The following is a 13,383-nucleotide window of genomic DNA, read 5'->3' as shown; positions in this document are numbered from 1 at the left end:
GGCAGTCAGAGGATGAAAGCCATCAGAGTTGTTACTGAGGCTGCAGACATGCCATCCAGATGGCTGTGGGTCAGGATAAGTGAGCTGTGGGTTCAAGGTAGCACTGCTTGGATGCAGGCCAGGACTTAATCAACCCTGGCTGGTTTGCCTGGGTAAGGGTTACTGATATCGAAAGACCCGAAAGACCCCATGACCTCAGATTACATCACTGATGATGTGTCCAGGAGCAGGTACATCACAATTTATATCAATGACAGTGTTTCGATAATATGAATTTTAGTGTTTTAACCTGAATATATTTTCACAGTTCTTTTCAAACACTGTCTGTTTCCATGTTGGTAAAATCCAAACTTTCATTTCTGTTGACAGTTCACATGTTTAAAAATTAATGAAATATGAGTGACTTACCCAGCATCTCAGTTCAACAACCATTTTTAGAAACTCATATAAAATTCAGCTTTCACAAAACGAAAAAAAAAGAAGTTACTAACTTATTATACTGAAACACATTTCCAGTTCTGCTATCAATTGTCCTGTGAACAGCTTGTCAGTTAGGGTATTACAAAACTCAGGAAAACTCTTCTTATGAAAAAAATTAATGGCCAAGGAAATCCACAGAATACGCCAAGCGACAGCAAGGAGGTGTCACTAATGATTTGCAAAAGTGGCATGAGTGGTTTGAAAGACAGAAAGTTAAAATGTTAAAGTAATAACAACATAAGAGTGACATATGCAACAGAGAAAAAAAAAAAGAAGAATTTCAAAACCCACTCTGAAAGATAAAATATTTCTACAAATATTCTTAATTACAATTAATGGAGAAAATCTACCGGATTGATACCGACCTTTTACCATACTTTTTGACTGTGTAACTTTTTAACAAAGAGCTTCAATAGTCCTTGACATAACTACAGGACTCTATCCCAACGACCTTGTTGTAAGTTGACTTCATTGTTGAGTTGCAAACCCATTTATACTGTATTATATAACCCATTAGGATATATAAACGACATGTATGAATTCTCATGCATTGGATTTTTACAGGATTGATATAGAGAATTTCATGGACAATTCATAGCATTCAACAGAGCTTTTTAATTTCTTTTCATTAATTTCAAGCGTTTTTTATTTTGAAATAATTATACAGCAATAATAATATAAATATATGACTGTTTAATACTATTTTCACTTTTAGTTCCATTTTTTCTCTTTTTTTCTTTTTTGCTGCCACAATATTCACATTTTCTCATTAGTGACTAAAAAAACAACACCAAAAAAAAAGAAATTATGACATTATGAGCAATTACTCTGAGAATGAAACTGTGTTTTAGTAAATAAAACGTGTTCAGTGAAAAACACACTGACTGAATTATTTCAAAAATCAATTTGAAACCAGCCTCTGGTAGCATACAGTAGATGGAGCAGTTCCTATGACAAAATTTTGAGACCCTAAAATAATACAATAAGGTTAATGCAATTGTCTCTGCAAGTGCGGGTCATTGTGAGTTGTATATGCCGCAAGGCGTGAACTACCTGTAGTTAGAAATGAAGGAGAAATTAAATAAAGAACTACAATCAGTATGACAAAGCTGGTAGGTGCAGGTCTTGCATTTAGGACACCCTACACTTATCAGCAATAAAACATTCATAAAATACTGTGTATGATTAGGATTAACTCTTCTGGCATTTACTGAACTAAAGTAAAAATGTGCTTGCATGTAATACTAACTAGGGAAGGGGGTGCGGTGGTGCAGTGGCGCAGTGGGTTGAACTGGGTCCTGCTCTCCGGTGGGTCTGGGGTTTGAGTCCTGCTTGGGGTGCCTTGTGATGGACTGGCATCCTGTCCTGGGTGTGTTCCCTCCCCTTCCAGCCTTTCACCCTGTGTTTCTGGGTTAGGCTCCGGCTCCCCCATGACCCCCGGTATGGGACAAGCAGCTCAGACAATGTGTGTGTGTGTAATACTAACTAATGAGCTGCTTTACTCAAAGGTAGCCTATGTCAACATGTCCTCTAGGATTTAAAATTGGTTACAAGAACACATCCTTAACTGTTAGGCCGTATGGTCACAGATGTAAGCTTTTAGCAGCCAGTTTAACTTTTTTCCCCGCTGTCTTTCTTCAGCAGACAGACGACTCAGCACAGACCGACAGTCAGCAACAGACACAGTCCTCAGAAAACACAGACAGCAAGACACAGCCAAAGCGGCTCCATGTCTCCAATATTCCTTTCAGGTTTCGAGATCCAGATCTCAGGCAAATGTTTGGTGTAAGTATAATTGTCCACATTCTCATAATTTGTAAAATAACTATTAAATAAGTAGCCCAAACATGTTTTAGAAAGATTTCCTTGGATTTTCAGTACAACTTTTGCAAAATATTTCTGAAGTAGTTGTTTTTTGTTTGCAACGATAATTATAATAGAAATATAACTTAACATTCATTGAAAATTAAACAGACATAAAACAGATCAATTTTATATTTGCCCTCTTTTTCTTTCCAGCAATTTGGCAAAATCTTAGATGTTGAAATCATTTTTAACGAGCGAGGATCTAAGGTACGTGGTCAATGTGTTTTAGTGCATGGTTTTATATTTTTTATTTAAGTGTCAGAAATGAAGAAGCAAGAAAGTGAATTTCACATCTATGATAATACATCTGAAATACTGATAAACACAGCATTGCTCCTTTAAAAGGAACACATATATTTTTGTACCCCAAAGTAGCAAAGTAGTAGGTTATTGTCACCCTGTAAAACTAACTATTGACAAATGATATTGGTTATGTTTGAATGATCCATCTAATCAATTTTTTTTTAATGTTTGCACTTATAGAATTGCTATGTTCTTTGACAAGTATTTGTAGAATAAAGTATGTTACTTAACTCTTGGCATTGGAATTTGCCTCTGTACAATTCCCATTTAGCAGTCTGTCTTTTATGCTGGATTCTCTATCTGGATAAAAGAATAAAGTTATTTTATGTCAGCTTTCGGTCTACCGATTTCAGGCTTAACTTTCAGAAAACTGGAATGTAGTTTTTTAGTACATTTTAAGATTTAAAAAGAAGGTGCACGTAAATAGTGCAAGTGGTGCAACCAGCTTTTTAATCAATCAAATAGAAAAAATTTTACATGTATTGTACACTGTTTTCCTTGCTGCTCTGAGGCAAGTTGCAACACAAAATCAAATTATCTGCTGCTTTTTGGTATGTTTCAATGAAACAATAATATTTTTAAAAGCTAGGTTACAACTTTCTTACTTCTTCATTAAAAACCTTCAAAAGTTCTAAAATGAAGTAACTGTGCAGACCAGTCACAAAAAATGTGTCGTTTTCTTTGTTTATACAGGAACCTAAAGACTGATGAAAAATAAAATAACTTTTCAACATCGTATTTAGGGCGATAAACAATATATTTCTGGAATGTCACTGTCTTTTTTCTATTGTTAACTTAAGAGGTATATTTTTCAGATGTAGAAGTGAAAATATATTAATAATTTGTTTTGCATTGTCAAGTTTGGCAATAACTGAAAATCTTATTAATTCAGCATTGGAACATTTATTGTAATCCCCTACAACATGACAGAAAATGTGAATTTTACCAAAAATTCAGTTGTTTCTTTTTATTATTATTATTATTATTATTATTATTATTATTATTATTATTATTATTGTTGTTGTTGTTGTTGTTAATGTATTAAGAATATTGTATTATTTCTTTACTGCTTTTATGTGGTTTAGAATCTCTCTGTTAAACAGAGAGTGTACAGTTGACATACAATTTTTTTTCAAAACTTTTAAACATCTGTTGATCAATCAGTTATTATTATTATTATTATTATTATTATTATTATTATTATTATTATTTGCATGTACAGAAAAATGTTATGGAAAGCGCAAAGAACAGTCTCCACGAAAAAAAACTGTAATATGTAGTAAGTTTATTTTAAATGACTGATTTAATAATGAGCATGTTGTTTCCCCCTTCTCCCGCCTGCATGCAGGGATTTGGTTTTGTAACTTTTGAAAATAGTGCTGATGCGGACAGGGCGAGGGAGAAATTACACGGCACGGTGGTAGAAGGCCGTAAAATAGAGGTGCATGTTAAAAATACTTCCTTACTTATCTTTTTAAATGTCTGCTTCACACTCATTTTGTTGTTTCAGATGCATTGCTTAGCTCATGTTCTCACGCTTCCATTTATTTTTTATTTATTTATTCATTTATTTGTATGTGTGCACTTATATATCTTAGTGTATTTTATTGCTCCCTTCTCTTTTATGAACTTGCTAACTTCTCTTATTTTCCTGTTATAGATATAAGTAGGTTGTTACATTTGTCATTTTCTTTGCCAATCCTCCTTTAAAGAAAGGGTGGAATAAATTCTGAAACTGCCAAAAGTTGTGTCTTCAACTAGGCGCATCATTTCTAGGTTAAATAGGGACATGCAGTTTATTAAAATAGTGAGCTGGATACACCTAAATGTCAACCATCTTAGCGTATTTTAACTGAAAGCAATACATCTACAGTTGTATGCCATGAGTTCTTTGTTTGAGTTCTATGTTTATTTATTTATTTCCAAAAACTTACTTACTGCATTCTTAAGGAAATACAAACAAGCAAAACTGAAAAAAAAAAAAAAAACGCAGATCACATACACAGTTTACATCATTTCAATTTAGGGTGTTTCCAATATTAAGTGGTGTTTATTTTCCTCCTTCCCGATGATAACATGTAGGGCACTCACGAAACTTTCAGTAACCATGGTAATTACACACACATGCTGGCAATGGTGCTGAATGGTAAGTGAAGAAGTCCATCTGCCGTTTCACGTATTTAAGCGCTGATACCACATGAATTTTTTTAATGTTTATTATGCCAGATTAAATTGGTGTGCCTGTACTGGAATATATGTTTAGCAACCTGAGAGACATTGATTGGACTGAAATGATGCATAATAGCACATCTCACTCAGACTGTTAACTCCATTATTGTGTTAAATAATGCACCCAATTTTTATCCTTTGTTAGCAGTGGTTCACAATGGAATGTTTGCTATTCTTTTTATTATTATTGGGATGAAACAAAAAGCTCTTGTTCTAAGTGTTTGAATGGTAATTGTGGCTTTTAGCAATACTTTTCTACTCAAGGGTTATGTTGCACCAAGCCTTACTTGTTTCTCCCTCTTTATTTATTTATTTCGTTTTATTACTGTTATTATTTTGTTTTAACAGTAGTCTCTTATTTTTTCATCGCATGTTATATGTATTTTACTTCTTCTTTGTAAACATTACTATTGCATGCTGACATTAAAACATGCTGATAAATTGTAGTTTGGGTAAAGTCATTTGAAGTAGATGTGTAATCGTTTACATTGTGCTGTAAATTTGTACTCATTTGAATGAATGTTGAATGGTTTGATATTGATATACATTGCAATTTGATTTTTTTATTAGTGTACAAATTTTAATGACTAATGCATGCACTCTTAAATTGCATTAAACAATGGTTTTAAAGTCAGATTTTGATTGTTTGATGTCTTTTTGGTTTAGGTTAATAATGCAACAGCACGGGTAATGACAAATAAAAAAACAGTTAATCCTTATGCAAATGGTAAGTCTTTTAATGTTGTCGTCTTAATGTTTCTGTTTTCATTATTTACAAACAAAATGAGCATTTACATAATGCATTGCAAAAGGATTGCATCTCCTCAAGTAGTGTTTTTCAACTACAGCCCTAGAGGGTTGAGTTCACACTTTAGAAATTTAAGTAAATGGATTCATTCAAGAGAATAAGTTGAGTATAGAGGTTTATTTGCCAACTACAATAAAATTTGCTTCAACTTAGCTCTCAGGAACTAAGTTTTGCCTTTAATACCCATTTATTTTTACCCACACAGTTTACACGGGATTAACTATGTTACTGTGTATGTACTAAATTATACAGTTCTTATAGAGATAAACAAGCAGAAATATGTTTTCTTTACTTTTTGGTTGAATGCTGATCTTCTATTTTGCTCAGATGTTAAAGTGTATTTATTGTATATGTATATATTTCAAGGATTTCTTGGAAGCTGTTCAATCCCCTGTCCAAATATTTATCATTTGAAAGCATTCAATGTCATGTATAAGTTTCAGCAAGACTTAAGTTGAAATGTGTCCTCTAGAGTGCACAAAAATGAATTGCTGGGTCTCATGAGAATATACTATACATTATTTAGAAGACATTTTTTACAGCACAGATTTACAACACGTCTTTAAGGTACCGTTATCATTGATTTCCCTCTGTGGTGCACTTCACAAAGAACTATTTTTTTCTGAATTTGCTGCAGTGAAGTGTTTAGGATGCTACACTAATTTTCCAAATGCAAAAATTACGCAAAAAAAGAAAAAAAAGATTTTGTCAACAAATATTTTCCAAATATTGTTTTCATTTCTACTATGAAAATGATATATACCTTGTACTACTGTGTATTATGTACACAGAAGAGATTGAAAAAGTGTCCGGTCAACTCTTCTACTTCTGTATTTTTGAGAAACATGATGTAATTTGGCCTGTTACATTTTTCCGCTCACAAAAATTGTAAACTGTGAACGATGAACTGTAGAACATCGCCTGTGATCTTCATTAGCATTTGAAATTTGGAAGAAAAAACCTTTGAAAGGGAAGATATCTCTCAAATCGAGTTTGTTGAAGAAAAATCAAAATGCATTAAGGAATGCAGATGGAAGCTTGTAATTAGAGGCAATTCTAATTTTACTATAGAACAGGTGTCATATTTCACAAACAATGTAATGTGATTCATGAAGCACTCATATAGATACGTATAAAAGGATGTAGAGATGGACAGATAACCTTCTAACCTGTGGACAATCAAAAGGCTCTTCCAAAGGGCCGGGTGGTCTTCAGTCAGCCCTTGAATAGTGATCTTGCTTTTGGGGTTCTTCAGACAGCAGCACGACGGCTCCCGTCACACATGATTAACCCACACAGTTATGGGCTAGCACACAGCTCACGGACCAGACAAAGTAAAGTTTAATTGCCGTTATTTCCATGATAAATGGAAGCCCAGGCCTCGACAGCCCCAGGAAAAGGAGGCGGATGCAGCCATCGGAAAAGAAGACGGTGTGGGGGTGTGGATGAAAAATGAGACAACCTTTCAGCTGCAAGCATCGACCAGTTTCACTGTGGATTTTTCTTGGACAAATTGAGACGCCATTAGTAGAAGTTAAAGTCTGAAAAGAATCTGTCAGATTCACTTTCACCACTAACCCCTGGCCCTCTGCGGTATACATTACCAGGATTCCTTTGGTTGACAATTGATTTTCTTCTCTTCAGAATAACTTGAGATGATGTCATTTATGATGGTATTAAAAATGTAACTTCTCATGTCCACTTTTACATGCTTTTGATTAAAAGAATATTATTTTACATATGAACCAAAATCTGTTGTAAAGGTGAAGAGGCTGAGATGCTGTCTTAATGTGGTTCTCATTTATTGTCAGGCTGGAAGTTGAATCCAGTGGTGGGTGCAGTGTACAGCCCAGAATTCTATGCAGGTAAGTAGAAACATTAAAAAAAAAATTCTTGTTTATTAGTTATCAATAGATTTACCTCAGTGTCTGACAGCTTTTTAATTGTAGTGCGTCATGATTTTAAATGTTAAGACGCATGTGTCAAACATTACAGGGCTCTGTTTTATGAGGAAATTTTTAAAGCTTGCAGTGGTTCACAGAATGAAACTTGGCTCCATTAACACAGTGTGTGCAATCACTTGAGCTAAGCTAATGCTTTATATGATATTTTTTTATGCCTTGAGTTGCCATGATGCTGCAATTTAGATAACTTGTGTTTGGTTGATTTTGCACGGATCCCTCTGGAAAGTAGTCACGCTCTGAATTTACGAACGAAGTGCACAGATCTAGCCATGTTCTCAAGATAAGCACAACAGCTAGATCAACATCTTTTCAAAGCTCTTGCGCCATAATAATTTTCATAACGAAAGTAGCATGAGGATACAACATGTTTACAATGACTAAAATTAACACAGCCAATAAAGGAATAAACTGCATATCATAAAAACATGAATTAGACATCAGGAAAGAATGCCAGTGAAGAAATGTAGCAGAAATTGTGATGTATGCTTTGTATAAACACCACAGATCATTGATTAAATCTGTGTCACAATCTAAAATACAAAGATGAAGCGGCTTCTCCAACTTTGTAAAGTCTCATTTAGTTGCTTTGAAAGAATGAACTATATTTTTTGCTCACTCCTAACCTGTAGTGACGAACTTTCAGTTCCTTCCCACTTGCATTTATCCACACCAACTTCTACATCTTTAACTGTTTACAGACTTTAATAGTTCACAAACGAGGTCTATGATAGGTGCTTTTCTCAAGAGTTCGGATGTCAAACATGTGGACCGAGGGCCTCATGTGGCCTGCTGTCTCTCGTGATGCGGCATTTGTAAAATTATTAATATATCATGCCTCTATTAAATAGAACTACTTTTGTTCAGTCACATGATAATACAGATAACACACATGCTTGAATATACTCCACATCCACATAATGCAAGACTTAAAACCAGCATCTACAATTGCTTCTCTCGAACAGGATCACAGCAAACCAGAGCTCTACCTAGCAACACAGTACACAAGGCCAGCCACACCCTCGACAGGACGCCAGTCCCTTGCTAGGCACCTCAAGCAGGGTTCGAATCCCAGGCTCGCCACACAGCAGGCACTAGCCAAACCTGCTGCACCACCGCACCCTTTGCCCTGTGTAATATAAGACTTGAAAAATTAAAATTAATCACTGTGTTCTGCAGTACTGGTGCCTCAGAGCTCCCAAGCTGCTTAGTGAGTGTAGGATTCAAATTCAGCTCAGAGAGTGTAGAGTCTGCCTGTTCTACCCATGTTTGTACCCCACAGACAAGCATAGAACAAGTCAATAGCTAACGCTAACACCCTAATTCTTTCCTCTCCCTTGGAAATCATGCGAGTGGTCAATAGGATCTTTACATGTTGAACTCTCAAATTTACTCTCAGTTTACTTGCTCTGTTACAGACTTCCTCACGCATATGGAATGGACCTATAACCTATCAGTTTTCTTAGGCCTATAAAAAAGTCTGTGACTGCGATGCCCACTGTAACCTTAAATAGTAAAACCATGAATAGCAGAACACTTGACCTTACTCAAAAAAGTTTAAAATAAATCAGCAACTGGTATAAACTAAACAATCATGTCATACCTGGTAGTATACAATACTTTGTACATCAGCAAGTAGAGTGGTTAAAATTCCTTTAACTGTGTTATTTTTCTTGCATGTGCAACCCGCTTCAAGTCCTCCCCACAGCAAGTGTTAAGATCTAGGCTTTAATTTGGCTACTGAATAACCCTTGAATTCTTCTTTTTGAGACATTCTTTTGTAAATTTGCTTGAGTGTTATTGTTTTGTAGCAAGGTCCACTTGCGGTTGAGTTTCAGTTTTTTGATAGATGTCCTCACATACTCCTTAAATACTTTCAAGTACAATGTGAAATTCATGGCTCGCTATGATGGCAAGCTGGCCAAAACCTGAGGGAGAAAAGCAACCCTAAACCATAATGCTTCAATCGCCATGCTTTAGATTATATTTGAGGTTCTTTTGGCCAAAGGTAGATGTTGGCTAATATCAGGTATTGTGGCCAAGCAGCTCATCTTTGTCTGTTACATTCAGACCACACTGTTCCAGTAGTCCTGATCTTCATTGAGGTGTTGTCTTGCAAACTTCAATCATGCATCTAAAATCTTTTTTGAGAGCAGAGGTTTCTTCCTTCCTGGTTTTGCTTGTAGGGCAAAGTTGTACAGTCTCTTTCAAATGGTTGGCTCATGCACTTTGACTTTGACTGAAACAGAATTTGCCTGTAAATCCCTTGATGCTATCCTGGGGTTCTTGGAGATGTTCTGCAGCATCTTTCGGTCAGCTCTTGGACTGAATTTGGTGGATGACCTTCCTGGAAATATTGCAAGTGCTTTAAAATTTTAGTGATTTTGTAGATGTTTTTTTCAGAGAGTGAAACAATTGACAAAAAGCTGCTTGGAAATGGCTTTAAATCCCTTCCCAGATTGATACTGTACTGTATACTGATAGTGTACCTCATCCGTTTTTTATCTGAGGGTCTCACAGAGCTCTTTTGATCTTAGCATGATGTAACCATAAACCTCCATTGCTAAGACCAAACTAGACCACAGGTTTTTGATGTTTATATAAGGTAGTGCCCTCCAAGATGCTCTTTAATGATCTTTCAGTACCTGATTCTAATTTCAGGCATTTGATGCAAGGACAAAAGTAGTGGTGTACTCACTGATTCTGCAGAAGGAAATTTTTGTTTAAGTACTACAGATCAGTGCAAAATGTGATCAGTGTTTTCTTTGTTATTTTCACTTCGATCCATCAGTACTGTTGAAAAGCAATCCCTTTTTTTTTTTTTTTACTTTGTTGCACCACTGTGTGTATGTGTACCGTGCCTTACACCCTAAAGAGAAAGCTTTCTTTTATCTCTTTAACTGAATATACATACCATATACCCCAGTATACCCGAGAGTGGTAGGAAGCAACAGATGTAAGATCCAATGAACCTTCCGGATCAAAACAAATAAACAAATAATGACTACTAAAGCAATCAGATATAATGATAATGAATACGGACAAAAAAACAGTGGTAGTGATAGATGGAAATCCCATCTGATGAATATATCAGAATAAAGGAATATGATAATACCAGGGATTAATAGAGGAAGAAGATGAAGATGAAAATCAAAGTAGTTCCACTGGTAACAGGAGCACTTGGGGTCATGACCCTTTAGCTGGAAGAGTGGATCTAGCAGATTCCAGGGATGATAACATTGATCTCAGTCCTAGAAGACCACAATTGTTGGATCAGCAAGAATTGTCGTTGAACCTTTAAACTCCCAAACTCCCAAGCCTCCAGGAGGAAAAGAAACCAACCACCTGAAAAAATGGCCTCAACTTTAATTTGAACATGCACACATACACAAATTGTGTGTCTGCATTTATACATACAGTGTATAAAAAGATTTTGTCTTTCAGAAGTATTAATTTAAAGCATCTTTAATTGTCCTATATAGGTAAGTAGGAGACGATTTTACAAAGATTTCTGAATGGTAATTTCACCAGTTCCTTTCTGCCAGTAAACAGACTTGACACTTGTCAGGTCTAAAATATACTGTACATCATGTCTGCAAGCACATATTTATTGTTAAATATTAAGTCAGAGGAGGCAATAATCCTGAAAAGCTTTACAAGATTCATATGATGCGCCATCTGAATATACACAACTCGCGTTGTCTTGACAGCAGAGTTTTGTGGAGATCAGGAGGGTTGTTGGAAAATTAGAATTGAGCACAAGTGCTTTGAGAGACAAAATCAATCGAAAATGCATTCAAAAGAAGCCCCTTTAGTGTTTTGCAATATGCATTGCTATGTCTTGGCAACTTGGAAATATAACAGTAAAAACCAAGGGAATATAATCTCAATGAATATCAAATGGAAAGACCTGGTCCTTAAGGGTATTGATGAAAGTTGAAGACTGACCTTTTCTGCTTAAACATTCTTCTTCTTCTTCTTCTTCTTCTTCTTATTATTATTATTATTATTATTATTATTATTATTATTATTATTATTATTATTACAAAGTAGTAATGTGTTTAGATATAAATGAAAAGTACTTGACCCCAAGGCAAGTGGTAATTGAATGGATTATTATTTTTATCATTTACAGCCGGTAGCACATGCATGAAAAAGCATATAGTTCAAGAAGTTCTAATGGTTCTACTTGCTGATGTACAAAGTGTTATACTGTATACTTCTAGGTATTACATGATTGTTTAGTTAACACCACTTGCTGATTTATTTTCAGCTTTCTTAACTAAGATCAAGTGTTCTACTATTCATGGTTTTACTATTTTAGGTTGCGGTGGGCTTTACCTCTTGTTGTCGATGATCATTATGTTGGAATTATTATAATTAGTAATGCTGAATAGATGGTGTGGATGCACATCTATTTTTCTTCCTGAAACCTTTTGTTAGTACCTCACCACCATCTGCTTTTTATTTACCTATTTTACCGTTTTTGTGTCACTTCAATAGGTAGTTGTAGAGACAATGCTTATAAATTTTAGGGGGTACTCAGTTTAGGCCACAGGCTAAAAAAGTTGCCCACTTTCTGGCCCTCTCTTTCCTCTTTTGTCTATGCCAGTCCACACTCTGCAAAGGCATCATTCTCTTGATAAAAATGCTTCTTAATTCTGCCCGTTTAACTCCTTCTTAATTGCTCACCATCCCAATATGCCTTCAAGCCCTGCCTCCTCCATGCTTTGCTGCCACCGGTGTTTTATTGGCCAAGAATGCTGACGCACACAAGGAATTTGCTGTGATTCTAGGTGCCTCCGGTATTTACAGACAACAAACAGCTGATACAGAATTACAGAATAAATAAAAAACATATTTACAGAGTATACAAACACGGGAGTATAAATATTAGTATAAATACTAAGAAAGTAAATAAATAAGAAGAAGTAAATTACAAAAGTGATGGGATGTTGCCCTGACAGACACCTATAGGGGAGTGTTAACTGTTCATGAGAGTGATGCCTGAGGGGAAAAACTGTTCTTATATCTGGTCATTCTGGCAGGCAGCGCTCTGTAACGCCTGCCAGAGGGGAGGAGTGCGAAGAGTTTGTGCCCAGGGTGTGTGAGATCAGTGAAGATTTTGCTCGCCTGCTTCCTCATTCTGGACTTGTACAGGACCTCAAGGGTAGGAAGGGGTGCACCAATGATCCTCTCAGCCGTCTTGAATGTCCTTTGTAGCCTATCTCTGTCCGATTTGGTAGCCGAGCCAAACCAGACGGTTATAGCAGTGCACAGGACGGACTCAAAGACCGCCGAGTAGAAATGGATCAGCAGTTCCTGTGGCAGGTTGAACTTCTTCCGTTGGTGAAGGAAGTACATCCGCTGTTGGGCTTTTTTCACCATGGAGTCAATATAGGTGTCCCACTTCAGGTTCTGGTAGATTGTGGGACCCACGAACCTGAAGGAGTACACAGTTGACACGATGTTATTGAGAATGGTGGGGGGGGGTGCTAAGGAGTTCCTCCTGAAGTCCACAATCATCTCCACTGTTTTGAGCGTTTTCAGCTCCAGGTTGTTTTGACTGCAACAACCGGCCAGCTGCTCAACCTCCCTCCTGTATGCAGACTCATCGCCATCCTGGATGAGGGCGATAACTGTTGTGTCATCTGCAAACTTCAGGAACTTCACAGAGGGGCTCTTGGAGGTGCAGTCATTTGTGTACAGGGAGAAGAGTAGTGGAGAGAGCACACA

At 36.2% G+C, this 13,383-nt stretch overlaps 1 protein-coding gene across 7 annotated transcripts in view; it reads left to right on the top strand.

The window, feature by feature from the left end:
• The window catches only part of LOC108927245 (RNA binding protein fox-1 homolog 1-like), a 244,529-nt gene that overhangs the window by 204,548 nt on the left and 26,598 nt on the right, over window positions 1-13,383 (top strand). For 6 of the 7 annotated variants that reach the window (XM_029246794.1, XM_029246798.1, XM_029246795.1 and 3 more), the window contains 5 exons: window positions 2,122-2,265; window positions 2,500-2,553; window positions 3,998-4,090; window positions 5,545-5,605; window positions 7,498-7,551. In XM_029246794.1, the coding sequence (XP_029102627.1) occupies window positions 2,122-2,265; window positions 2,500-2,553; window positions 3,998-4,090; window positions 5,545-5,605; window positions 7,498-7,551 (406 nt within the window). The remainder of the gene's footprint in view (window positions 1-2,121; window positions 2,266-2,499; window positions 2,554-3,997; window positions 4,091-5,544; window positions 5,606-7,497; window positions 7,552-13,383) is intronic. The other variant, XM_029246797.1, reaches the window with a different exon arrangement.

This window comes from Scleropages formosus, chromosome 20, assembly GCF_900964775.1.
Source record: "Scleropages formosus chromosome 20, fSclFor1.1, whole genome shotgun sequence".
NCBI classification, from domain to species: domain Eukaryota; kingdom Metazoa; phylum Chordata; class Actinopteri; order Osteoglossiformes; family Osteoglossidae; genus Scleropages; species Scleropages formosus.
This window is presented reverse-complemented; position numbering and strand designations above follow the sequence as displayed.